The 27,122-nt window shown below is 37.6% G+C and overlaps 4 protein-coding genes across 12 annotated transcripts; 2 read left to right on the top strand and 2 right to left on the bottom strand.

Annotated features, from left to right (window-relative positions):
* Window positions 1-1,743: 1,743 nt before the first annotated feature.
* On the top strand, window positions 1,744-6,855 carry LOC127790849 (receptor-like cytosolic serine/threonine-protein kinase RBK2). 3 transcript variants are annotated; one of them, XM_052320589.1, is made up of 9 exons: window positions 1,744-3,420; window positions 3,865-3,984; window positions 4,166-4,534; window positions 4,711-4,962; window positions 5,087-5,241; window positions 5,655-5,724; window positions 5,924-5,979; window positions 6,065-6,214; window positions 6,474-6,855. In XM_052320589.1, the coding sequence occupies exons 2-9, from the start codon at window positions 3,945-3,947 to the stop codon at window positions 6,642-6,644; spliced, it is 1,263 nt and encodes a 420-aa protein (XP_052176549.1). In that variant the 5' UTR covers window positions 1,744-3,420; window positions 3,865-3,944; the 3' UTR covers window positions 6,645-6,855. The 3 variants fall into 3 exon arrangements, with proteins under 3 accessions (XP_052176549.1, XP_052176534.1, XP_052176541.1); XM_052320574.1 differs by having other exon boundaries at window positions 1,746-3,420; window positions 5,655-5,734; window positions 5,844-5,979; XM_052320581.1 differs by lacking the exon at window positions 1,744-3,420 and adding an exon at window positions 3,427-3,573 and having other exon boundaries at window positions 5,655-5,734; window positions 5,844-5,979.
* Window positions 6,856-7,278: 423 nt separating this feature from the next.
* Window positions 7,279-12,618, bottom strand: LOC127790821 (nucleoside hydrolase 3-like). Of its 6 annotated transcripts, XM_052320529.1 has the most exons (13): window positions 12,495-12,618; window positions 12,205-12,378; window positions 11,816-11,998; window positions 11,586-11,696; window positions 10,830-11,147; window positions 10,587-10,763; window positions 10,160-10,444; window positions 9,736-9,858; window positions 9,346-9,543; window positions 8,952-9,205; window positions 8,647-8,845; window positions 7,857-8,162; window positions 7,279-7,751 (listed from the first exon to the last, which is right to left on the bottom strand). In XM_052320529.1, the coding sequence occupies exons 2-13, from the start codon at window positions 12,283-12,285 to the stop codon at window positions 7,452-7,454; spliced, it is 2,535 nt and encodes an 844-aa protein (XP_052176489.1). In that variant the 5' UTR covers window positions 12,286-12,378; window positions 12,495-12,618; the 3' UTR covers window positions 7,279-7,451. The 6 variants fall into 6 exon arrangements, with proteins under 6 accessions (XP_052176489.1, XP_052176498.1, XP_052176481.1 ...); XM_052320538.1 differs by lacking the exon at window positions 12,495-12,618 and having other exon boundaries at window positions 11,816-12,048; window positions 12,205-12,488; XM_052320521.1 differs by lacking the exon at window positions 12,495-12,618 and having other exon boundaries at window positions 12,205-12,488.
* Window positions 12,619-15,929: 3,311 nt separating this feature from the next.
* On the top strand, window positions 15,930-18,233 carry LOC127804280 (uncharacterized). The gene has a single exon (XM_052341121.1). It carries the CDS (start codon window positions 16,043-16,045, stop codon window positions 17,987-17,989), a length of 1,947 nt encoding a protein of 648 aa, XP_052197081.1. The 5' UTR covers window positions 15,930-16,042; the 3' UTR covers window positions 17,990-18,233.
* Window positions 18,234-20,641: 2,408 nt separating this feature from the next.
* LOC127804286 (gibberellin receptor GID1C) lies at window positions 20,642-23,224 on the bottom strand. Of its 2 annotated transcripts, none has more exons than XM_052341134.1 (2): window positions 22,857-23,224; window positions 20,642-22,229 (listed from the first exon to the last, which is right to left on the bottom strand). In XM_052341134.1, exons 1-2 carry the CDS (start codon window positions 22,893-22,895, stop codon window positions 21,243-21,245), a joined length of 1,026 nt encoding a protein of 341 aa, XP_052197094.1. In that variant the 5' UTR covers window positions 22,896-23,224; the 3' UTR covers window positions 20,642-21,242. The 2 variants fall into 2 exon arrangements, with proteins under 2 accessions (XP_052197094.1, XP_052197102.1); XM_052341142.1 differs by having other exon boundaries at window positions 22,868-23,224.
* Between the last annotated feature and the right edge of the window lie 3,898 nt (window positions 23,225-27,122).

The following is a 27,122-nucleotide window of genomic DNA, read 5'->3' as shown; positions in this document are numbered from 1 at the left end:
TTAATATAAATTAAATAACGTTACCTAAAAAATCAAAATTATATATATATATATGCCTAAACTATCTTAATATATTCTCAATATGAATATAGCTTATCATCACCATATCATTAATGGCCTCTTTTTTTAAGATGGATTTTGGACTGAGGCTTTACCAATAAATATGACGCCAGAAAATAGATCACAAGAAATTATTATATTTAATATTTTTCTTTTTTTTTAAACACCTTCTAATATTTTTCTTTAAGAAAATAAAATTTAACTATGTTAATGAGATTTAAACTTATAACCTCTCTAAATTACAATGAATTTGTAAACAATTTTACCACCATATTAAAACTTATTTTACTTAGTAAACATCATTTGATATAAAGGTTTATTTAAAATTTTCTATCCACCACTCTAATATAGATATAAGGAAGTTCTTAGTCACATTGGTGAAAGAGGCTTCTTAGTATGTTAGGCGAATTACCAACCATTATGAGTGGGTCCAACGTTTTAGCAAGATATGTTAGCCCAATTGCCAAACATGAAGGCCCACACAGAGCTTGGAGGTCAGTCCACGCCATTATGGCTACCTACTAATTACAAGCATGAACATAAGTACCCTATGTCTCATTAGGGTTTTGCCAAATTTGGCCCTTTTCTGGCCTCCAAAGTGGTTAGTGCGTATACCCTATCCCATCCCAATCGATATTCGATAGGCGCAGCAGCGTCCCCTCTGGGATAATGAACAGCAGCCGGGGATCTTCCACTCACACTACTCCTTTGTATTGGTTGCAAAAGAGGCTCTCCTTAACGCCACTCCTACCCCGTCGCCCGAATCTGCTCTGGCGGCGTTGAAAGGTGACAACAATATTTTGATTTCTGCACTCCAACTGACTGATAAAATGTCACGCTAGCTTAATCCAATAAACAATATCACGTTGCAGCCTGGGAGTGGCGCTAAATGAGGGTAAGCAGAATTGCCCAACCAATCTTTACATGAATTATTTAAGACATCTCATCTGGTATGTATAGAAAACAAAAGATAACTTACAGTCTTGAGAATTAATAAAACATAATCTCTTTTTCGTTTCTCAAAGGACAGTGCCAAGTTCGGAGAAATACAAATTTAATTATTATTTTAGAATGACCGTTGTTGCATGACTCTCTATATTCGTGTTCTTAGTTATGTTAAGAAAAATAAATCATAAATATGAGATTTCGTCTTAATGCGCAAGACAAGAATCGAACTCACGATCCACTAACATCAGCATATCACTTGTTCGATTACTTGACTCATGCTCGTGAGACAATTTAATTATTATTTTAAATCTAAGTAGTTGTAGTTGTGTATCAAACTCAAGCATTCTTCCCAAATTATTTATTTGCTCATGTTATATATAATTAAAAGCCCATATAATAATATATCATTACTTTTTAATTAGGTGCCGCTTAGAAAGAAGAGAATGTTCGAATTCGATTTTGATTTCAAACAAGATTTGTAAAGGCCCACCATTAGATTATGTCCCATATTATCATTTCCAAGCAACATGCATACTTTATTTTATATTCATGTACATATATTTATATTATTATTTTTAAATAAATTTTGAATCACGTTTGGTAATCTATTATATTATATACATTATTTTTCTTAAGAAAGAAAAAATCACGTCAAATTTTTCATGGTAACATATTATAGTTGTGTGAATAAAGAGACTTATATAATATTCTTTTTAAGTATCTATATCTTAAAATGTAGTGTAAAAATAAGATGTTCAGAGTTGTTAACCTGTGCCTGTTGGAGAGACAGTATGTATATTGATATCATAAGGATTCTAAAATTATTCATAAAAAAAATCTTTATTAAGAATTATTCAAAATAATATGTCACCTCGACGAATAAATTAAAATAATAATTGAGCAGTCTAAAAATTGCATGGCTGTTGCTTTGTGAATGACCGCAAGCAACATGCAGCTACCTAATGCAGTACATGATTATTATTACACAATTAAAGAAGAAAATTATCTTTTCTTGTTCTTCTCACTTATTATCATCATCCATTCACCCTATGCTACTTGGGATGCCCTCCCCATGCTACTTTAGAGTTAGGAAGGTTGAAAATGAAATTTTCACTCTGATATAAATAGGATTTTTTTAGTTTTTGTTTTTATTTAATTTATTTTAAATTTAAAATTTTAAAAATTTTACATATTATTTGATAATTATAAAAATTTAATTGTGACTAGAGGTGTTGAAAATGATGGATGTCTCTTTAATAACTTTTAGACATTTCAATCATTCATGAGTTACCCATAATTTATTGGAAAACATTAGAGGGTGAGTGCACATTCACACATATGTATAGATGTACTTATATAAGTTTTGTAATAGTTGCATTTGTTGGGTAATTTACATAGTTATTGTGTCCATTGAGTATGATATTCGCCTTCATTTAATTTAAATAAAATTTTTATTGATTTCATCTTAAATTATAAAAAAAATAAATTTTTAGATTAGGATTTTTATTAAGTGTGAATCTTTTATTTGGTAAAGTTAAATCTTAAATATCAAAGAATTGGATGAGAGTGGATTCATTACTTAGCAACTAATTTTGAGATTATGGCTTTTGTGCAATCTCATCGTTCAAGACTTAACAACCAATCTTGATTGATACATTTCTTGTATATAATAATTAATATGTATAAAGCACAAATATTATTATAATAAACAAAGCAAATGAGTAAATATGTATTGATTAGAAGATACAAATCTGAAGTCCGCCAACAAATTACAAAAGGGGCAAACAGCGTTCTTTGGGTACCAAAACTTGGAAGCTATGGTGTAAAAATAATAATACGACGTAACATAGAAAGAATGGGATGTTCTTGAAAGACGGGGAGCAGAGCAGGGGGTACCCAAATTGCCCGCAAACTTGGCATTGTACCAAAAACTATCCCTAAAGTTTCCGTTGGTTTTATTTTAATAATAACGTTGAAACTTCAACAAGCATAGTCTCTCTCTCTCTCTCTCTCTGCCTCTGCCTCTGCCTCTGCCTCTGCATGGGATGTCAGCGGCAGAGAGCAGAAATAGGAGGCTTTTGGTTGTGTGTTGGGTTTTCATTGCATTGAAAGCACCGCTCAGAGCAATAGCAAACGGAACCAACCCTCTCAACCTCAAGAATTTACACAGCAAATAGGAGAGAAAACAGAAGGAGAAACCTTTCCACGCAGAGAGAGAGAGAGAGAGAGAGAGACTTTCTTCACTACAGCCGAGAAAATTTTTCCCAATGCTGAACGAAAAAAGTTAGATATTTGTAATGCATTAACGTCCTTTAGGCATCAACAATCTTGCGGGTTTGTCGCCTCCTGGGAAGAACAGGCATCAAACAAACAAGCTTTTGCCTCTTCCTTCACTTTCCCCCCGGTCTGCAGGTATGGGTTTTCTTCTTCTTCTTCTTCATTTTTATCTTCTTCACTTTCCTGTTTCTTTCTTGGCCTTTTTTGCTTCTGGGAATTTCTCTGTTTGGTGCATTTAATGCTGGTGATGCGGGGGAGATTTCTTCTAGCCACGTCCTCCATTCTAAGGTTTTCTGCCTATATATACAATTAATTACTGTGTTTGTTATGGTGATTCTTATTCTTGGAGCGAGTTCATATTTCATCTTTTAGAAATCCTTTATTGCCGTGATTATCTTACATTGGAGTGGGCGAGATACTTTGATATTTCATATGCCTTGTTTACTATCCATTTCTCATCACAAGGTTGCACATTCTTATATGTGGGCATGATGGGCTCAGCCAATGTTCTGTTTCTGGCTCTGGGCTCTGGCTATTTTGGGTTCTTGTCACATACATCCGAATTGCTTGCTTATGCAGGAAGAATGCTGTGAATCCTCGTAATTTGCTGAAGAAGACCAGACATCCGGAAGACAGCCCCTGTTCCAGTAGGCCACAGAATGCTACGCCGCAGGTTCAATTCTTTTGCTTCTGCTCAAGGTAATGTGTTCCTCTCCTTCTGCCCCCGGTTGTGATGGGGATAATGATTATTGGTCAGACTTGAGTAAGATCAAGGGCCGGTGGGCCCGAAATTCTCGGTCTGACTCAGCCCAAGAATCACGGTCCTTTCCCATTTGCATGGGCAATGCATGGTCCCTTCACTGTTTTTTTTCCGTTGTAGATCTGAGATGCTTTGAGATTGAAAAGGAGAAAGAAGACATCTCCTCCCCTAGGGGAGTCTTAGAAGCGTGCATAAGAGGCTTGGACACTGAAGCTGGTCCTCGTGAAGCCAACTCCTCCTCCTCAGAGCCCAAATTCTGTGATTCAGATTCACGGCCACACCCTCGCTGGCGTGGATTCGTCAAGCTCTGGAAGAAAGGCCCCATAAAGCGGTTGCCTTCTTTTCCTCCCTTTTCAGTGCCACGAACATCAAGATCAAAGAGCAGAAATGCAAGAGAGAACATCAATGCAAATTTCTGTTATTTCAAGTCTTCCTGGAAGAACTTCACCCTGTCTGAGCTCCGAACTGCAACGAAAAACTTTAGACAAGGTCCGTGTGTCTGTTCCAGATATTTGAATCTGTGGTGAACCTCTAATTTTTGCAGTAATTGTGGTAGAATCTCAATGACAAACTTACCAACTTCATTCGTTGCTAATTATGTATTATGGTGATGTGAACTATAGAATTAATCTTCGATTTGGAGTTAATGGTGTTGCTTCTTGTAGAGAATTTGATTGGAAGCGGTGGTTATGCTGATGTTTACAAGGGCCGGTTTCCAGACGGACAGCTTGTAGCAATTAAGCGGCTGAACAAAGGACCTCCTGAGGAGCAGATAACGAGCTTTTTATCCGAAATCGGCACCATAGCACACGTAAATCATCCTAATACTGCTAAGTTGATTGGGTTTGGAGTTGAAGGTGGAATACATCTTGTTCTTGAATTATCACCTCTCGGGAGTTTAGGATCGCTTCTTCGCGGTTAGTATATCTTTCTTCACCTCTCTTTTTTCTGCTATTATTGATTTTTGGTTGATGGGCTTGTCATGTGTTCGGTTTCCTTATTTTCCTTGCTTGTCAATGAATGGATTTTCCATTTTCCCAGGATCCAGGGAAAAGCTGAATTGGGCTGTTAGGTACAAGATCATCGTAGGGACTGCCAAAGGCCTGCTTTATCTTCATGAGAACTGCCCAAGGCGAATTATTCACAGAGATATCAAGGCTGACAATATTCTGCTTACAGAGGATTTTGAACCTCAGGTATCTTTGAGCTTTCAAAGCATAGAATGGCCATATCCGGCAGTCAAACTGTGACTTTCCGGCAGTCGATTTTCAAAATTTATATTGCATATGTCCCCTATTTTGACAATGAAACATGAACACAAAAAGAAAATCTGAATACAACAGCCATTAATGAGAAGTTTGGAAGTTTTAAAGTCAAATATGGATTAGAGATTGTTTATAGAGCCAATAAGATAACAAATTTTTAAATTCATGAACAAGGTGAACAGCTCTTAAATTTCTTTCCAGCTGGATATGCTGCATTATGAACTTCCAAATCAATCAAAGGGGCATCTCTTTGCATTGGATATTAACAGAAAACCAATCTGACTAGAAGATAAGGTTAGATCGACCATGGTATGCTACCTAACCGATGTCCAATTTCAATCCAGATATGTGATTTTGGGCTTGCAAAATGGTTGCCAAAAGAATGGACACACCATAATGTGCCGAAATTTGAAGGTACATTTGGGTATGTAATTCCAAAACCCTTCACTTCATGGCAATTTTTGTTTTTGGCTATGCCTTCACTTTATGGCAATTAGAAGCACTTTTGTAATTTTTTACGTTTGTCATCGCAGATATTTTGCTCCAGAATACTTTGCTCATGGCATAGTGGATGAGAAAACTGATGTATTTTCTTTTGGAGTTCTACTTTTAGAGCTCATTACGGGACGTGAAGCTTTGGATGAGACAAAGAAAAGCCTTGTCCTTTGGGTACGTTTGCTTCTATAATTTGGATCATGCCATCCCTGGCCTTCTCATGTCAGTTATTTAGCTAATAGTTTGAATTTACTTTTAGGCAAAGCCTTTGCTCGATGGCAATTGTGTCAAGAAACTTGTTGATCCTTCTCTTCATCATAATTATGATGCCAAAGAGATGGATTGTGTCATCTTGACGGCCTCTATGTGCATAGATCAAACTCCATCACTACGACCTCGAATGAGTCAGGTAAGTAGTTTTTTTTTTACAAGGACTGCATCTCTACTTTTCATTTTTATTTCACAGTTAAATTGGGCTCACACAGAGGTATTTGACCGATAGCCATTTTCTGCTTTCCCAATTGTAACGTTCCTGAACTTGTTGTATAGATTTTGCCTTTTGGTGCTTTAACGTTCCTAAACTGGCTATGTCCAAGTCACAGGTGGAAACCATAAAAGCCTGAAGCAAAATGAGTCGTAGTTTTAGTTTGTTCTTTTGCTGGTTGCAGGTTGTAAATCTTCTAAGGGGTGAACATTATAATGCAAAGTGTTCACCGGGCAGTCAAAAGCGCTTCCTCCAACGAACATTCTCAGAAGAACTCTTGGATGCAGCAGAATACAACTCAACAAAGTATCTGAAAGATATGAGTCGACATAAGGAGATTGCTTTGGGTTCTTGAAATCGTCAATCAACTTTTCAATGAGTGTACTTACAATCGTTCTTGTACTTAAAACAGAAAAATTGCAAGGGGATGATGACCAATGGAGTAATCCAAGTGTTGAACTTTGTGATTAGGGAAATCAAATCATTAGTCCTTTGTACTTGTTCAGGGTGGGAACATACAACCACTAAGGTCGTGAAAAGGTAGAAAAGAATACTTCTTGCATTCAGACAGACGAACAGGCCAATGTTACAGTTGGCCTCGGCACTCATGTACAACAAAGACACACTTGTGTGTGATGACTATTCCTTTGGAAATGAATGTGCCAATGGAATACTCGGATCCAGAGTGCCCCTTCGATAATATTCTGTTTCCTTTTTCTTCTCATTTGTTTGTTTCCCAAATTTGAGGAAGCGCAGGAGGAACAAGGCTTGCTTGGCGCTGGCGGATTGTTTCTGTTGCCATTTTTTGACAACAATTAATGACCCAAGTGGAAACAACGCGCAAATAGAAAATGTGTACTCACAAAAGTGAGACAGGGCAAAATAATATCATTACTTGGTCCCTCAGTCTAACTCGTACGAACTCCATCGCCAATTACTGGATATCTATTCAATTCCTGCGTGTCGTGATTGCATATGCAAACTCAACCTAATCTGAAACATTGCAGAGATTTTTTTACTATAATCTTTCATAGCAGTTATTCTATCATGGTTCACAGTAGGAGAAAGGCAAAGCATCCTTCATTATCGCTTTCTTTTGTTCTATATTTCCATAGAAAGCACGGGTTACAGACCTATGCCCTCGCATTAAAAGCATGTTGACTTACACAGGATCATTATGCGGTCTACCCCATATTCTTTTCTGTTCATCGAAGCTTCCTATCAAAGTAGGCTGTTTGTGGTCACCCAACACACTGGCAAAGTGCTCGTAATACTTTACGCTATCAATGCTTTTCAATATTTTGGCTGATTTGCCTCTTCTTCTGTCTATACCGATCTGTCCAACTCTTGAAATCTCACCAGAAGCTTGGAGCTTGAGCGATTCGGATTGAAATGTTTGGTTCAGAAGGGAGTGATTCTGAGCGAAGACCACCGCACCAATGACTTCTCCTAAGAACATATCCTGTGAAATTTTAGCATTGAGAGAAATGAGTTATTGCAGATAAAAACTTGTCTACATGTGAAATTCATGGCAGAGTTAAAGACATTTCATGCTTATAACTTTTACCATGTGATGGTATCTGTGATGCTTCTGTTGCAAGTGCCATAGCCTTGAGAGAAGATGGGAAGCAAACGCAGCTTCTGGAGTCTTATTAGTGAGCTGTAGCTTTTCAAGAATCTTTCTGAAAGAACTAACTCTCCTTTGAATGTCTAGAGGGACAAGCTTGATGTCCAATTCTGAGTTGAATACCGTCTTTGTAGCTGAAGGATCAAGAAACATGTTGAACTCTCCATACTTGTTTCCTGGAACTGTGAAAATATTGCCTTTATCCTTACTGTCACGGCGAATGTGTCCCCCAACTATGTACACATCCTGTCACAGCAGATGTAGTTAATAATCTGGTGGTATTAAGTAAACTCGTGGTAGTATGATTTTAACAAATCTGTATATAATGTGTGTGTGTGTGTGTGTGTGTGTGTGAGAGAGAGAGAGAGAGAGAGAGAGAGAGAGAATCTCACAATTAAACACAGGCTAGTGAGAGACTTGGAATATCCAACGCCCCTTTATGTCAATACACGCCACCACTGATAAAACTTGTTTTTGAAAATTTCTTAATAGCGTTATAGGCTTGATTGTTAAACTCATTTATGATTAGAAAACCAATCAAAATACAAGGAGCAAAGAAAAATCATTTATGAGAGGACTCAAATTTGAAATATTTTTTAACCATATCAACACCCTTGTCATTCGCGCTAACACCTTAATAATAAACACATTCAATTTTCCCATTTCCCACCAAGAATAATGCAATGTCTGAATATTACAATAACTGCAACTAAGATAAAAACAAACTGACCTGAATCATGGAGCTTCCATTCTGTTGGATGATTTTGGCTAAAGTAGTCAAGGGGCCGTTGGTCAATATATTAATCTTGTACCCTGGTTTCATTGATTCTGTGATAGCCCTCCAAACTTCTAATGATAACGGTTGCCTAAGTTCAGGATGATCAGTATCTCGTGGAGCCCCAAATTTTACAGAGTTCTCTGCTGTGTACCTGAACCAGTAACTCATCATAATAACAAAGAGATTTATAAGACAAAAGACAACACTATTTTGAATACCAAATTCACTTTTAGGTTCACCGAGACTAAATATGTTACCTCCGAGGACTACGAGGCAAGTAACGAGCAAAACCATACAGTGTATCAGAATCTAAGAAGCCACCACTGCCATAAGGGATTGCCTGGCTATACTTGCAGCCTCCAATGGCAGGGAAAAATGGGTTTGTTTCACCAATCGCAAACGCATCTCCCAAGCCAACCGGAATGTCATCACGGCCCATCATATGCAGAACATCATATATAATGTTTATTGTTGCAGCATTTGCCCAGCCTGTTGGAGTTACCAATATCCCCTGGTAAAACATTGAAATATTTATCAGAAACTTTGTTGCTCAAAACGGAAACACTACAAAAGTTTAAGCATTATGGAAAGGTCAACAGTTTTAGTACATTTATGACAACTCTTAAAAAAACAAAGAGATTGCTGCTCTACCTTTAGATCAATAACTTCTACAGGTAATTTTAAGAGATAAAAAAGAGCTAAGAAGTCCCCAGGACTCATATCCATATCAAAGATTACGGGTCTTCCCAATTTTCTTGTTCCAAAATCTGGTCGAAACATGACTTCCTCGTAGTAAGGAAATTGTGTGGCAATACTAAACCTCCCAGATTGCTCAGGACTATTAATAACCTGCATTGACAAAAATACTTGAGAGTTGTCATATTAAGTGATAGTTGCAACTTCAATATCTCCCACACCAGTTGTTTGCCTATCAGCCTAGCTCCTCTTTTTTCTTTTTTTTTTTCTTTTTAGAATGCTATTTCTTTTTTCCATATATTAAAGAAAGCATATGCTAAAAGTAGAACTTCGAGAAGATCTTACACTTAAGAAGCTTCTATAAAATGTTATGTTCAGCAAACCGTCGACACTGGAATCTTGCTTGGCTTTTGTTGCAACACGAACCTGCACAGCTTCTGGACCAGTTACCTCTTTTGTGTAACCGTCCTGTTACCAGAAGTTGATTCAGTTACCAAGATCTTCTAGTTGAGCTGTGGACAACTTACTATTATTAGCTATGTCCTAACTCATGCTATATGAACGACATAGCTCTCTATGGTATTTAATTTCAAAACAATTTCATGCCCTTCTAGATAACCCGCTAGAAGTGTCTCAAAACTTTAGGTGAATTTTTGTGCAGTAGCTAATTAGCGCCTTGTGGAAGTAAAAACACATCTATTTTTAAGTATTAAGTTTTGGAAATTTGTTCTTTTTTTTTTTTTTTGGAAGTAGTGTTCATAGATAATACCTCACATCTGCCTTTTCCATTATGGACAAGGCAGAACGGGTCGAGCATTCCTGTCTGCACATGACCACTGTGCACCCCATTCTTTTGCAAATGGAATTCAGTGAACGCTTGGCTGCAAAAGAATGGATTTGACCCATCTGATATTCCATAAGGTTTATTTGAAGTAACTACAGTGATGTTCATATATTCCATCTGAGAGAATTCATTTTCTCCAAGATTACCGTTGGAGTTCTGCATTGTCGATATTGCTACTCCAACCATAAAATAGTCCCACATGAAGTAGGTCTGCATGAAGGCAACATTCATTTTTCACTAGATAACCTTGAGAAAGCAAACACATCATAGGATTTTAGGCTAAAATAAGAAATAGTATATAGGCTTCTGCATTCTAACATCTCTACATGGTAGGAATCAGATGCTACAATACCTCATGAAACCGGTCATTGTACCATGTATCATGAGCCAACTTTAAGGACTTGAAGCAGTATTGTGCTTCATATGTATTCTGATTTTGTTCAAGTGCTTTCAAGAAGTCCTTGCTCACAGGGATTGTATTCGTAGCATCCAGTGGAATGAGGGTAACTGGAATCCCAGAATGAATTACCTGCAAAAAAGAAAATTATGGAATAATCCATACCGATAATGATCATCTAAAAACAACTTTGATTACCATATATGCAGCAAAAGGGTCTTCAAAGATATTGAACTCAGCATACGGATTACTGTTATCCGGAAACAGACTGCCAGGGGGATGGCACTGCTCTGATCTGGAGTAGTTGTTAGCAGTATTTGGACAATTTGGCCTAACAGCACCACCCATGACATAAATATGCTCAATGTTCTTCTTTAAAAGAGGGTTGTTCATCAGAAAAATGGCAAGATTTGTGTGGGATCCCAGAAGAAACACCACGATAGGACCAGCTGAAATGGCATCAATCATCACTTGCTGTGCAGAGAGCTGCTGAAGCGGAGAATACTTCCTGCTGCCCTAATTTGTGGAAACAAACACCAGTCTAAACCAAACACGAGATGGGATGAAAAGAAAAGAAGCAAACATGCATGCCCCTCTGGAGTTGGAATCCATAGTTCAAACCAAGCAAGAGGTGTTTTTCCGTTTTCTTTGTTTTATCTGTTTACTGCATATATTTGAATGTGTTTTGAAACTAGTAAATACTAAATAACATTTAATTATGTTCTAAAGCTAAGGCATTTAGAAATGGAATCTCTCTTAATACAGTTCTCAAACAGTTGAACAGTTGTCTTCAGGATCTTTGGGGTCTGGATTACAAAATTGTAGTTAAGTGAAAACTGAAATTACCCAAAAAAGAGCAATAAAGAACAATGCCATTTCTGCTCCAAAATTCCAACCAACAAGAAAATTAGCGGGAGATGAAAAATAAAATCCAAAATACGTCTGGAACCAAACCTGAGGAAGAAATCCTTTGCGTAAGCCCAGGTTGGTATCGACATCCAAACGACCCTTCGATCCCACCGGGATAGCTTGCCTGTATCTACACCCGCCCACTGTTGAAATCCCCTGCATTGCATCATTTTCACGCCTTTTTAATCTTTGAGTCAATCACAGTCAAGTTCTGATTTAGAAAGTTTTCACTATACTTGCATTCTTCACTCCATTTCGATTATTGATTAAATTACCTGGTCGATGAGGGGAAGATAACCGCCGACCTCGGGGCCGGTGAAGCTACCGTTCGGCGTGATGCCACATTCGCCTCCAACTCCAACCGGAACATCGTCGCGGTCCATCATAAACAGAATGTCGTACAGGTGGTCGACGGCATGGCCGCCATCACTCCATCCATTCACACTTATCGTTATCGCCTATCACACACGACACGCGCACAAGCATCGCGCAATCAACGTCATTTTTGCTTTCATGTTTTGAAAGGCACCAAAAAGAAATTGCGAAAACACTGTCAATTGTTGTGCAATTTTCATCGTCTCCAGAAAAAAAAAGCAATTTCCAAGAAATTGTATTGCTTCCATATCCGAACGATAACACAAGAGTTATATATATAAGGCGAGACCTGCAAGTCAAATTCTGATCTGTTTTGCTTGAGAACATAAAATAGCGCGAAGACGTCGTCCATATTGGCATCGGTGTCCATGAGAATCCGTCGAGGCCTAGCAGTAGCAGCATCCACTGGACGACGCTGCTTCAAATCGGCTACGACTGTAATTAGAACCACCACCACCACCACCTGCAGGCGAAGAATTCTCACCATGTTTGAAATTTTTGTCCAAGTAATGATGAAAACAGACATAGAAACAGAGAGAGAGAGAGAGAGATTTCATATATATCGGGAATGCATCAAACATTTAAGCGATGATGAGTTGGCGTTGAGTGCTAAGAGATAGAGACAGAGAGAGGAGGCTGACGACGACAGATGCGTTGATGAAATTGAAGGCTAGAGACTAGGCTCTGTGTGTGTGTGTGTGTGTGTGTGTGGCATCTAACTGTAGAGATGAGATGTCTCAATTTATTTATATATATTAAAATATTTACAAATAATAACCCAAGACATTATTATTATTATTATTATTATTAGTATTATTATTATTATGTATTTCTTATTTTACATAAAAGAATAAATACGTAACCACGTACCATTTGCTAATAATAATAAGAGTAATTATTATAGTATATTTAAATTTTAAATAATTATATATATTTTTAAAAAAATAAAATGAAATAAAATAAATTTACTACACGCCACTCTAAAAATAATAATGAATAATATATTACCTTAATAACATGGATGGCTTGAAATTAATGGAGAGTTGGAAAGGCATTAATTAATTTCTCTTTCATGCTTTGGTTAATTACGTGAGGGGCCATATTTATGATTACTGGCCACATTTTATTAGCTAATTTGGGAAATTATTAATGTATATTCATTTTATTGCATCTTTTAATCTTAAAATTTCTTAAGTCCTTTCAAAATTTACAACTTAGTATATTTAATTTTTCAATTAAAACATAAGCCTCTCACGGTTGTTGTGTTGTTAAGAAGCACAGTAATTTCTAACTTTGAAATTACAAGTACAAATATAGTGTTTGAAAATTTAATTAAAAATTATATTGTTTGAGAAAATGAATAAGAAAATTCAAAATTTATATATTTTATAATTCAATTAAAAAATCCTATTGATTGAGAAAAAGATAAGAAAATTTAATTAAAAATTCAATTATTTGAAAATTATTTTGCTTTTGTGACTCAAAAATAAATTAAATTTTACTTAGATTATAGACGGATTAGTTTTGTATTTATTAAACATAAATTAAAATTTTATTTGGCTTTAGAAACCGAATAAGATTAGTGATTATATTTTTCAATTTTTTTCCTTTTTATTGCTCTCAAATCATTAATTAGGGTCATTTTCCTCAACTTATAGACAAGTTTAGTATTTTTTTATTAACTTGTAATAATACAATTGTGTATAATTATTGAAAAAAATCATTGGACATGATCGTCATTTTATTTTTTGGGCATGTAAATTTATTTATTTTTGGTTGGAAAATTATATCGTGGAGAATTTTTAGTTAAAAATAAAACTATAAAAGGGGTAATTGTCCAGAATTACACATTTGAAAAAATACACTACTCACAAATTGAAGTAGGACACACAAATTCATAATAATTATATCTAAAATTAATAATAAATATACTCTTCACGGTGAACTATTATAAATTTTAAATAGAATTATTATAAATTTATGTGTGTCACATTAATTTATAAACGATATTTATCAAAGTTGTTCATGAGTATAGCATTTTCCATAAATTTGACGAATTTAGTACATTTTAAGAATTTTTGAGAAAAAGTAATGTTAATTATTGTCTTTAAAATAATAATTAAGTAACAATAAATATATCTTATTTATAGTAAATATACATTCATTATATCTTATTTTTAGTTTGTAAAGAATTTTATTAGTTGATTAAATGTTTCAACATGATATATTTATCATCAATTAATAAAATTAAAATTAAAAATTAAAAATAAAATATACAGCGACCCTCAAAACAATAATTAATTAATTAATACTACCCTTAAAAAGAATTAATTTACCAATCTATGTAATATGTAGCGATACACGTAACAAATAGCAATGTGGCATATATATATATATATATAGCATCATTCAACGCCAACCACAACCCCTGTTGATAGAACCAACAAGTCCTCCACGACCTTGCTAGTTGCTACTAAAGATGGCAAAATGGGCTCGACCCGAGACTGGGCTAGGGCTAGCATTTTGTTGGCCCATTTAAGGTCGGGCCGATTTCGCCCGACCCGCTTGGCTCGGCAAGCCAAATGGTGGCAGGTCGGGCTAGCCCGTTTGGCTCGCTAATCGGCCACAAACCCCTCCTTCAGCCTCGCCCTTGCCCTCACCCTCGTCTCGCCCTCGCCCTCTGTCTTGCCCTCACCCCTCGCTCTCGCTCTCACCCTCGCTCGCCGTCTCCGTCGCCCTCGTCTCGCCCTCGCCCACGTCCCTCGCTCTCGCCCTCTGTCTTGCCCTCGCCCCATTTGGCCCGTTTGGCTCGCGGGCCTGTGTAGGGCCAGACTAGGACTAGCAATCTGTTGGCCTGTTTTTAAGCGGGCCGATTTGGCCCGGCCCGGCCCATTTGCCATCTCTAGTTGCTACCCACCACTAACCAACCAATACCAAATCTGTCCCCCCCTAGCCCTAGGTGTTCTTGGGGTTAGCCCTAGGTGTTCTTGGGGTTGGGGAGACTTCAAGTTCCTCTTTGTGATTTTTTACTAAAAAATAAAAAACAAAAAAAATGTATCAAATAATGTACTATTTTATTCTTATAAGTTTATATATAATTTTAGTATATGCTTTATACTAATGTTTTTTTTTTTTGTTGCATAAAATATTATTGTAAGATTTAGTTGAATGTCACCTTCATAATTCTATAATATTTTTGTTTCCAAACTTTGCTATAGTAGTTCAAATAAAAGTTGCTTCGTGTATGTATACTACTACTGCTACTGCATCACTTGTTGTGAATTAAATTAACAAGCTGAGTTGATTCGGTGAAAACTCAGTTTCACTGAAACGTCATCGTTTAGGCCTGGCTCAATGGAATTCCGATTCCGACTGATCGAATGCTATGCTGCCGTTGGGAAAAAAATCATCCACGTGGCCCAACTAACTTTCCATCCGTTTGGCTGACCTGACTGAGATCAAATTAGTTAAAAAAGTAATGTTAATGATGTGCTCTGCTGCAAATAAATATTGTTATTAATTGATTAAATATATAAGAATATATTAACATTATTATCCCAATTTTAAATATAAAAAAATTAATCAATTCTCGAGATTTAAAAAATTCCTCGACTTTTGTGCCCATAAATTTGAATTGGAAGGAGGAGGAGAGGAGATATCTTCACCGCCCCCTCAACCTCAACCGCTCTATCTCCTCCCGCAGCCTCAGGGTCACAGACTCACGGTTAGAGAAATAAAGAGTTATTTTTACATTTATTTATAAATGATTTTTTAAAGTTAAATACGATTATTATATATTTTTTAAAAATCTAAATAACCTTATTAATTAATTAAACAAGTGATAAATTAATATTAAAAATAAATAATAAAATATATTTATTATTAGTCCTAAGCCCCAAACGAACTTTTCGAAACCCTAAACGCTCTCTCCGTCTAATCCTTAAACCCTAATATAAATCTGCCATAAATAATCTCACACTATCGCAGTATATATAATATATATTCTCATTTCTCACCCATAATAAGGGAAACCCTAGAAAAACCCTTGGCCTCTCGTCTTCCATCTCATCTCTCTGCTCCAGGAACCACAAGTGGAGGCTTTCTCAGCCAGACGCATCACTCCATCCATGGCTAAAAAGAAGCCCTCTCGCCAAGACAAGCCCCCCCAAACTGATAACCAACCCCTTTCCTCCATGGACGACGATGCTTCCAAGAAGCTTGAAACTTTGAAGGCGCTCAATAACAGGCTTATCAAGGACGCTGCTGACCGCCGCCAACTGGTGGACTCGCTCGTTCGCTCGAAAGAGTCTCTGGAGTCGGCATTGTCTCTGTCGGAATCGGAGAAGGGGAGATTGCAGGCCGAGTTTACCCAGCTGCACGACCTTACGGCGCAGCTGGAGTTGGAGAGGGATTTGGTTTCTTTGTTTGTTGCTGAGCATGTTAGTCAACAGGCGAAGGTGATTCAAAAGGAGAGAGATGAGTTTTGGACGGCGAAAATGGAGATTGAAGGTAACTTTAGGAGTCTGGAGAGTGAAATGAAAGGGGTTCTGAGGGAGAAAAGCGAGACTGAAAAGATTAGGAGAGAGAAAGAGTCTGTTATTGAGTTGCTGGAACAAAAGGTGAGCGCACTTTTTATTGAGATTGGCAATGAAAGAGAGGGCTCCGATCAGCTGCGTCAAGAGAGGGATGTCCTGTGTGCTGGAATTAGGGCTCAGGTTGAGGAGTCCAATGAGTTGAGGGTCAAACTCGTTGAAGCAGATAAGAGAGGGAAAGAGATTGAAGAAGAGCTTCAAAAACTGAAGATGGGATACAGTGGTTTAGTGGAGGAAAAGGGAGAAAGCGAAAAAAGTATGGAATACTTGACAAGGGAGAAGGATTCTATTGCGAGAAGCTTAGTGGATTCCAACAGGGTGATTGAAACATTGAAGATAGAGATTGAGGGATTGGGGAGAGAGAAGGAGGGGATTGAGAAGGAAAGAAATGTTGCGGTGATGGAAAAGAACGAGTTGGAAAGTATGCTGGCGGTGCAAAATGATAAGTTGAAGGGTTTGCTAGAGGAGGAGCGGATGTTGCACTTGAAAGTTGTGGATTTGGAAAAGAGGTGTGTTGAAGGTGTAGAGAAGGAAAAGAAGCTGGGCATGGAGATTGATGCTTTGTTGGAAAAGAATAAGGATCAAGAAACGAGCTTTGGGATCTTGGTTGAAGAGAACAGTGTGGTTAAGAGAGAGTTGGATGAGGCCCTGAAGGAACTGGAGGTACAGAAGCAGAAAATGAATGAGACAGTCAGAAAGAAAACTGAAATCGAAGAGGTGAAAGCCCGACGCGAAGGTGAAATTGTTCAAATTCAGAGGGAGTTGAATATAGCTAAGTATGAGAAATTATGTTTGGAAGATCATTGCAGGGAGCAAACCGAGAAAAATGGGATGCTGCAATTTGAAATGATCAAGTATAAAGATGAAACCAATCAAGTTACTGTTGAGAGAGATGAGGCCAGAAGGGGATTTGATGTGGAGAAGAAGAATTCTAAAATTTTGAGGGAGAAAATTTTGGCCTTGGAGAAGAACATCGAAGAAAACAATAAGGCGATAGCATCGTTGAAGGCTGAAATTCAAAATGAATTTGAAGTCAAGAAAGGGTTAGAAGGCCGGGGCGTGCTGTTGGCAAATGAAATTGCCACATTGGAGAATCGGCTGTCTTTGGCGAGAAAGGAAGCCGATGAAATGCAGGCTAATATGGAACTAGCAGATACTAACTTGGAGTTCTTGCTGAACATGTTGAGGAAAACGACTGCATTGATGGTTCGTCTATCTGGAGACCAGAATGGTGTTAAGGAAGACAATGTATCTACACAGAAGGTTGGAGAATTGGTTAAACCATATGTGGCAGAGTTGGAAGCAATCAAGAAGGCTTTCAAGAACAAACAGGCTAAGGTTGAAGATATGAAGCGGCAACTTGAGCTTCTGCATGGCTCGGTAGCGGAAGCGCGCAAGGGAAAGAACTTCTGGACCTTGGTGTCCTCGGTTTTGACAGTTTTTGCTGCAGCTTCTGTTGCATATGTTGCTCGGGCGCGTTAAGTATCTAACTAGTAATTCTTGGAGTAACTACAAGTTTTTTTTTTCCAGGAAACAAGATGGTGCCCAAATGCACATCTTTCGTAGCTTTGTTCTGCGCAAGAGGGCACTGCTTAGTTGTTGAAATCACTGCTCACAGGAAGTTTTTTTTTCTTTTTCTGACTTGGTTTCAATGTAAGGAGCAATACAAAGTTCCCCAGCTTCCTCTTGTGTTGTAATAAGAGATTTCCTGTTAATCTTGTGGTTTGTTCCTCTAGTTCAAATTATGTTCATTTACTCTCTCCTGGGTGTTGAATTCTCTTAAGAAGAAGATTTAACAGCCGAGCTTGCATTCTCTTCTCCACGATTTATCCACAACAAAGTGCAGTCTTTTTGATAATTCTGAAGGTAGAGGCCAATTCTCAACTTTTCCTGTGAAGGGACCTACTTGATTGGTATCATCACTCATGAACTGTTTGGAGCCCAAGAAAGTATCCGAGAAACTCCCGCAGAAGTTGTGAAGGTAGCCCCCACTTCCCAACTTTCCTTGTGAAGGTACCCTATCTGATTACTATTCTCAGATCCGGGATTGTTCTCTTGTGCTTCAAATAGTTCTTGCGGACTCTTCAAACTATGTTCACTTTCTTCATCTTGAGTGATGAATTCTCTTTAGAACGAGATGCAGAACCAGTGATATAGCCGAGCTGGTGCTTGCATTCTCCTCTACAGGGTTCATCTGCAAGAAGTGAGTAAAATTCATTTTACAAAAGTAGTGCAGTAGCCGCTTCCCAACTTATCATGCGAAGTGGACTGTTTGACTATTATTCTCAGTTATGAACTGTTTGGAGTTCAGGAAAGCCTCCGAGAAACTTAAAAAGGATAAGAAGCACTCTGCCCTGGGAATGGCCGGTGCAGGTAGCAGCGACGAAGCCAGACCCAGTTGCATATAGTATAGTCAGCTTGCAAGAAGCCCTAAATCCTTGATTTGGCCAGTTCGTTTGTGTTTCATTATATTATGCACTTCAAATCTGAATAGTTTTAAGTCTGTTAACTTTTAAATAAAACTATATAATTGTCTAAAAGATAGGGCTAAAAATTGAAATTGTACTCCAAATTCTCATCCCAAATCCGAATAGATCACATGAGCCCAAGGCTAACGAGGCCCAGACCCAACCAATACTAATATTCTAGTCAAGCTAAGGTTTTCCTTTCTTTCTTTCTTTCTTTTTTTTTTTTTTTTTTGTGTCCAGCTAAGGTTGGATGGTAAGGACTAAGGACTTGCACATCATGTCTTCAAGTACATTATTATTCAAATAGAAAAGAAAATTTAGTGTCTGGTTGGTGGCCCTGTCATGGGACAGTTTGATTGTATTTTTAAGTAAATGAAAATGTTTGTTTGATCGAAATAACATGTCAGATCTGTGTAAAAATAAAATTTACTTTTTTTAGAATGAACATTTTATTTTGTATCAATGCCAAACGGTGACTTTAGTTCGATCTCTTCCTTTTTTTAAGTTAAAATAAATAAAGAAATATAAAAGAGTCAAAGATACAGAGTACTAATTTTTATTTGGACAAAAATTAACACATCATCTAATAAGACATTTAAGACATCCTGCTTGGAGTAGGAGCCATCCAAGCAAGCAGTGCCATTAACTCTCTCATCTTTAAAACTGGGAACAGTATGAATTTATTTTACTCACCCAAATTTGCCAGTGGACTGGTTGACAAAGACCAGCTAACAAGGAGACAAACAGTAAGATGAACAAAACAGCTAGCATGTCTTTTTCCCCATCTTAGCTGTTGCTTGCCAATTCAATCAATTAATACACCCTTCTCTTCTCTGCCCCCATTTTGAAAGCCTTTTTTCCCACCAGCTCCGAACACCATGAGGATGAGGATTGGCTCTCTCTCTTCTTTTGTGGTCCCTCTTCAACGCATCCAAATCTTCTTCAATCACTGCCCCTAAATGTGGTTGGCCATCTTCCAAAACAAGCCAACTTCTACAACAGGCATTCCAATGACAAAACAAGCATGATTTGGATTTCCCCCCAATCAATCATTCATGGCAAATTTGGACAATTCCTCTCTTCTGCAACTTTCTCGAGAAAGTTGAGGACTTGCGCCCCAAGTTCTTTTGGGCTTCGCTTGCTAGCACAAAACAGGCAATTTCACCACTTTTCCATCAACAACAATGCTTTGCTTTCCCACTAGTGGGAAAAAATTGTACCGAGGACAATCTGCTTTTAGCATCAACCTTGACATCAGGTTCCATATTCCTAAATCCACTGCCAAAAATAGGCCATCCAGCTTCAACATCCATAAATGCTATATCCTTAAATTAAAGCCTTTGTCGCTCACCTTACAGCTGGACTCCATGATAATATAGATTGATCTCCCATTACTATTCTATTCACCCTCTTTCTGAACCCACCACCATAATTGGTTCTGCATTTGTAAGTTGCAGCTCCTGTTCCCATTGACACGGTGAATCTAACAACAGGCAGAAGCTATGCTATCCAGGTAAAAGATGAGAAGCAGTGAAATGGCTGTAGCCATGTTCTTAGTGGGGCTAAGAGACAATTTGATACCATTTCAGTGTGCACTAGCCCAAGCCATTGGAAAGGCCTGCCATAGTTTCAAAACTGTCAACCAACGAAAATTGAAGCGAGGATAAGAACAGGAAAAAGAAGCGGATCTTAGATCAACAAACTTTACATAATGCTAGAACATAAGTATAAACATCATCATATATGTTTATAGTACAATGGATGTTTTCCATCCACGTCACAGAATTAGCTATATAACGTTAGATAGCACCAAGCCCAGGTTGATCGCCACCGAACACTGTTGTTGCACACTTTTGTGTTACTTTCCTCTGTTGCAAGCAGTCGGGAAAGGATAGTTTTCAGATTGGCGGATCTGCTGAACTGAGTTAGAAGGCTCCCCTCGCCTGCCAAGTACTTACACCAGACCACATCACTTGAGGAGTAAACGCCCAAGTCGTCAATGTAAGCGGGACTTTGATGTCCAGCTAGATGCTGAACCACTTGACTTCTTCAAGAAACAACCAACAACCAAACCAGTCCATCTGACCGGAGATGAACCAGACCCAGCACAGTGCAAAAGCAATAACACAACCAACTAAAGACTAAATGGCAGTACTACTAGACAATCTTACAAACTGCAAACAAGCCCTTCAAAAGAAGATCATTCTGTGGCAAAATGTCAAGCTTTTACCCATTGCTGCTTGTCAGTAAGCTAAGTGTATTAACAGTTAAGAATTAACAAAATTACTGATCTCGTCCATAACAGTGTAGAAGTGGTCATTGTTCGGCAACAAGTAGAACCCAATCGTTGCCCGCTCCAAATATAGAAGGTTCACCTTTTGTCCATGCTTCTTTAGCCCTTCTTCATAGGCCAATTGCCAATCTTGAATAAGATCTAAACCGGCTACAACAAGAAGACTTTTGGGGAACTTGATTCCCTCAAGGCTCGTGCCCTTGGGACCAAATGGATTGCATGCTGGATGGTCCCTGTCTTCTCCGTCAGGAAGAAATGCTCTCCAATACCAGTCTCTGTCTTGAATGGTGACAAAATATTTCCCATCTAGCCGCTTCTCTGACTCAGTTCTCTTCTGCCCACCAAACATTGGGTTGAGAAGTATGTTCCCCAGTACTTCAATGCCTGATTCTACAGCTTTTAAAGCAACATTATGGACAATATTACCACCAGAGCTATCTCCGGCCAAGTATATATGAACTTTGGAATCTTTTGGACTTTGAAGCCAATGCCTTGAATTAACCCACCTAAGAACAGCCCAGCCATCATCATAAGCACACGGGTAACGGTTTTCAGGAGATCGCCTATAATTCACTGATACCACAACAGCCTTACAGATGCCCACCAGCCGGCGACAAAGGGTGTCATATATAGCACTATTTGAAGAGGAATGAGCAAAGCTTCCACCATGAAAGAATATAATGACAGGAACAACATCAGATGTCAAGGGCTTCTCAAGCTCACCAATACTAGGGAGACCTTCAGCATCAGCCAAGCGATAGACTCGACTAAGGAGGCTGGTCTCACGGTCAATAATAACATCGAAAGAGAACACCCCATCAACTGGATTCGCATTGGCAGGCACTTTGCGGTCAAGGAACTCCGCCAAATGGCGATTGAAAGTGCCATCTGGACGACGGAGAAGAGTGTATGCCAGCTTGAAATTGGAGATGAGGACCCATGTATTCAGAGGAACCACCATCTATGCATAAAACCAAAGGGACAATTCAGATATCATAATTCAAGACCATATATAGTAAATCCTCCATTCATAGGTACAGCTTAGCAGATCCTATTAAAAGGGCAGTTTTATATGCCAAACTTGAATCGACAACAAGCAATCAGGTTCAAAAATGAGAAAATGGATTCAAATCCTACAAAAACCAAGGATCTCTACCAATAATTTCCACAACATAGCAGAACACATTAAAACTCAAAAACAAGCAGGCTAACCTGCAACCCATCTCAAAAGCATCAAATCCTACAAAAAGTTCCATCATAGCGGCTCCTAAACAAGCAAAAACAGCACAGCCTTGACTTATTAGGAATAAGAAATCATATGCCCAGTACACTTACCCAATATAGATGAAGCCAGAGGAACCCAAAAAAGAAAGGGAAAGGAAAGCCTAATCTAACCAGCCAAAAATCAAGCAAGCAAGATGAGAACAAAAATTAATGTACAAAGAAACCCTCCTCAATCTTCATATCAGTCAAAACCCATATTTGGATCAATCAAACAAAAACATACTCATATATTCATCAATCAGCATACTTGAAAGAAAAGAAAGGTGAAATGGAACACCCTTCTAATCGGAAAGAAAATGGGTACCCTGGACTCACTGATGTCAACTTCATTACCACCAGCCATGACACTGGCCCTTGAAGAACACGAAGAAGATGTCAACTACTAAACCCTAAATTTCACCAAGATCTCTCTTCAGAGCTTCCCTCTTCGCATCAGATCACATCTCTGAACAGAACAAAACCCTCTTCTTTTCCCTCCCCTCTCCGAGATCACCCATCAAGAGCTCGACTTCTAACCCAATCTTGGAGTCATATTTGTCTCCTTAAAAGATTTTGGGTATTTTTCTATGAAGGAGGGAGCTGTTTGAAGAAGAGGAAAAGGTGGGGGGTGAAGGATAAGGCGAGCGGCGCAGGATAGCAGGGATGTATGGCGATGCGCTAAAGAAGACGGGGCCGCGGAGTGGAGAGCAGACGGAGGAGGCGACAAAAGTAAGCGGCCGAAAGGATAACGGTTGTGGGTAATTTTTTGTGGGGCCCTCAACTTTGGTGTATTTCCACTTTCGCCCCCGCGTTCTCATGTTTTTGTCGGTTTTGTCCCCGGGATTCGGAAGGAAGGAGACAAAAGCATTCCGTGCGTGGGGGTGAGGCCAAGTCACGTGACGACAGATGGCGTCCTCTTCACACCCAATTGACGGAACTGCCCCTTTACTGCCTCGTATTTACGGATAGATTTTTTCGCTTGCTCGTTATTTTTTTTTTTTTATTATAAGAAATTATATGTTGATATGTATTAGATAATATATCGTAAATCGTGCTCATTATTAATCTTATTTACCTGCGTGTGAGAGTTACTTGACTGTTAAAATTTTGTGTACGATGGATTCGGATTGGATTTATTAAGTTTTTCCACCCAATTGTATTATTGTGTTGTATGTTAATACAATTTATTTTTATTTTTATTTGACCTCAAAAATAAAAACGAATAACAGTGTCCGATGAATGGTTGGATCTTTGTTTGGGAATTGATTAAAAAGAAAGGGCAGCTCAGCTGTGTGGAGGTGGAAGAGATGAATTAAAGAGGGGGAGGGGAAGGGGGGGTGACTAGTAGTGAGAGAGTGAGTAGCAGCAGCAATGTAGCAATGGTACGTACGTACGTACGTACGTAGAAGAGCAGATGAGCGGCAGCATCTGTATCTGTATCTGCATCTGTTCTGCTGTCACTGTCGTTTAAAACTTCTCTTTGAATAGACCAGCTTTTCTTTCTTTGTATGTTCAAAGGCCCCCACCGGCAGCAGCGTTTGGTTTGGAAGCATTTGGGGTTAATAATGTCAACACCAAACACCTCTTCCTTTTTTTCTCTTCTTCCTCTTCTTTTGCAACTCCCATCCAAACACGCCTCATCTCTGTCCCTCCAATCCTGTCCATATTCTCTGTATGGACCAAAACCTTACACACCTCCCCCCTTTCCTTTTCTCACTCTCCTCTTTTGCTTGTGGGCCATCATTGGTGGATAGTTTCCTTGGGCTTCGGCCCATTAAGCATCGGGTACTCCTCTTCGTTGTGCGTCACTTTTCTTCTTTGTTTGATCTTCGGCCCGCCCACTAAGCGTTGGGCCTGCCTTTGCTGAATAATAATTGTCCTTTTTAAGTTTGACAGAAGGGTGGGAGCGAAGCGTAATCTACAATTTTGGTTGAATTCTATAATCTTGTACTTTATGATTAATTTGAATGCACTTACTTTGTATTTATCATAAAAAAGAAAAGACAAAAAACCATGTAGTTGTAGTTGTAGTTGTATTTGGAGTTGGAGTTGGAGTTGGATTCTATAGCCTATAAATTATAATAAATATAATACGAAGATTTATAGATAAAGGAGTGGGTGGAATCCAAAAATATAGTTTTGTTTAGTTTTGAGTAAAAATAAAGAAGAGCTGAATTTCTGAAAGGCAAGGCAAGGCCATCTTGTTGTAATCCATGGAGATGGAGGGCTTTCATCGTCTCTTCTCCTTGTTTCTTCTTTTACTCTTCTATTTTCCTATTTTTTACTTCTTGTGTCGCTATCTTCCTTACTCTACTCTCACGCACCTCAACCCTCCTCTTCTCTGTCTCCTTATTCTTCTCTATTTTCTGGGATTTTATCTTTATTTCCTCCTATTTTTAGTGGACTTTTGAACATCTTTTATTCTGTCTCTTTGTAGAGTTTTGGTGGGGTTTGATGGATAGGTATGTACGCATCTTTGAATATATTTTTTAGTTCAAATATTATTTATATATATATATAAGAGGATTTGCATTTGGTTGAGATTATAATTATTTATACTGAATATTACAAGTGTCCTTTTATTTTATTTTATTATTATCTACTCTATTAAAAATCTAACCAACCTCCTCTTAACTGAACAGTTTCATTATTATTCTTAGTTGGAGGCCCCAATTAGCTAGAGCGCATTCACACGCAAGGAGGAGGACTGCTTGAGCTTCAAGGAAGGATGCACCCAAGGCAACTACCAACAACCAAGGACACCACTCCCTCACTCATCAGTGCCCCACTATTCTCTCTTCTTTATTCCTATGTGACATCTCATATACATTTATGGATTATTTTGTTCTTATTTATCTGCTCGTTTATATTAATTTTTATGCTTTCATCACATAAGTCAGTCTCAGTGAATTAATTTGTGAATGGGCGTGACTGTTGAGTGAGTGAGTGAGTGCGTTCAAGGTGTTTTTTTCTTTTTTAATTCCTATTTAATAGAAACGAATATTTATTTAGAGAGGATCCTCTGCGTTATGTACACCCACACTTTTTCTTTTTTTTTTTAAAACTCCAAGTCCAATGGTTCATCATTGCCTTGTAAGTTGTAACCATCATAGCAGCATCCATCGCCATTGCAAAATCCCTGTTTTCGCCAACTCCAAACGGATTAGTTTAGTGCCCCCATAAAATTAAAAGCATAAACAGAAAATTTAAAATCCTATCCTTATCGCCTTACTATTACCTTCACTGTTATATATATATATATATTTATTTTTTTTATAATCAAACTTTTTCTTATCAAAATAAATTTAGAAAAAAGTACTTATAAGAGTAAGATGTCGTTCGATTCCTAGTTAGATATTTGTGATTAATAACTATTTATAAAATTTATAACACATACAAACTGAAGGCATTGGAGAAATTCAATCAGAGCCATACGAATTAATTATGCCAATGATATTGTAACATAATTGCAAGATATTATAAATCATGAGAATATTTATATCTTATATTTGAAGACTATCAAATGTTAGTGATTTGTAATTTGATTATTTTTTTAATTATATTATAAAATTATTTATAAGAATGAATCAATCATTCTATAATATAAAAGTATTCACAAATTAGAAGATGTCTTTATAATAATTCAAAAACAAAAACAAAAAATCAAAATCCTATTACTGGTGAAGGCCGCGTTCTCATCCAATTCAACCATTGAGTTTCTAGACATTGGTAAATTATTATAATTGCAATTCAAAACAATGATCCACTCACCTAATCCCTAAATCGAATTCCAAAAATCAACCACTAAAATCATTAGATAACATCGATTCTCGATCAATCCCAATTTCAACTCTCTCTTTTTTTATATATATTTTTATTTTGAAATAAGAATTCATAATTATTTCTTATTAAAAATAAAGATTTTACAAAATAAGATTTTAATTTGGAAGAGATTTGGGGTCCCACTTAACACATAAAAGGATGGTTGAAGTTAGGATTATATACTGATATTATTAATAAAAAGAAAATCTTGATATAAGTCATGGTCGGTCAAGATCTATAAAGATCAAGGTCTTTAAAACTCACATACCCTTAAGTTGTAATTACAAGAAAAAAATAAAAATATCTCTAAACACAAGGCATGTCTTTAGTCCTATTTTTCCTTCAACACAATGATGAAGGCGACGGATAAGACTTTCTCACTCGGTAGCGATGGTGGTTGTCTCTTGAGCCTTATTATTTCCAATGTTGCATCGAAACATCTTTAGTCTTTTTTTTTACATGTGAAATAAAAAGATAATATACTGCAGACAACTTTGAAATTAAAAACTTTGGCATATAATAGTCTATATACTCTGTCTAGCAAGCATTGCAACAGTTTGGAAGGAAAGAGTTAAAAGAGAAAGACATCAATTTCTCAAGTGATTTTATGGAGGCCCCACCCCAGTCTAGAACTGACCCACAATGCAGTACCAATACTTATATACACTGAAATGCCTCGAAGATACTAACGTATGTTGTATTGAAATTTTAAGAAATATATATAAAACGTTTCCTGGCATTTATACAATTTCTAAAACGTTGTAGGGCT

This window comes from Diospyros lotus, chromosome 1, assembly GCF_014633365.1.
Source record: "Diospyros lotus cultivar Yz01 chromosome 1, ASM1463336v1, whole genome shotgun sequence".
Lineage (NCBI taxonomy): Eukaryota > Viridiplantae > Streptophyta > Magnoliopsida > Ericales > Ebenaceae > Diospyros > Diospyros lotus.
This window is presented reverse-complemented; position numbering and strand designations above follow the sequence as displayed.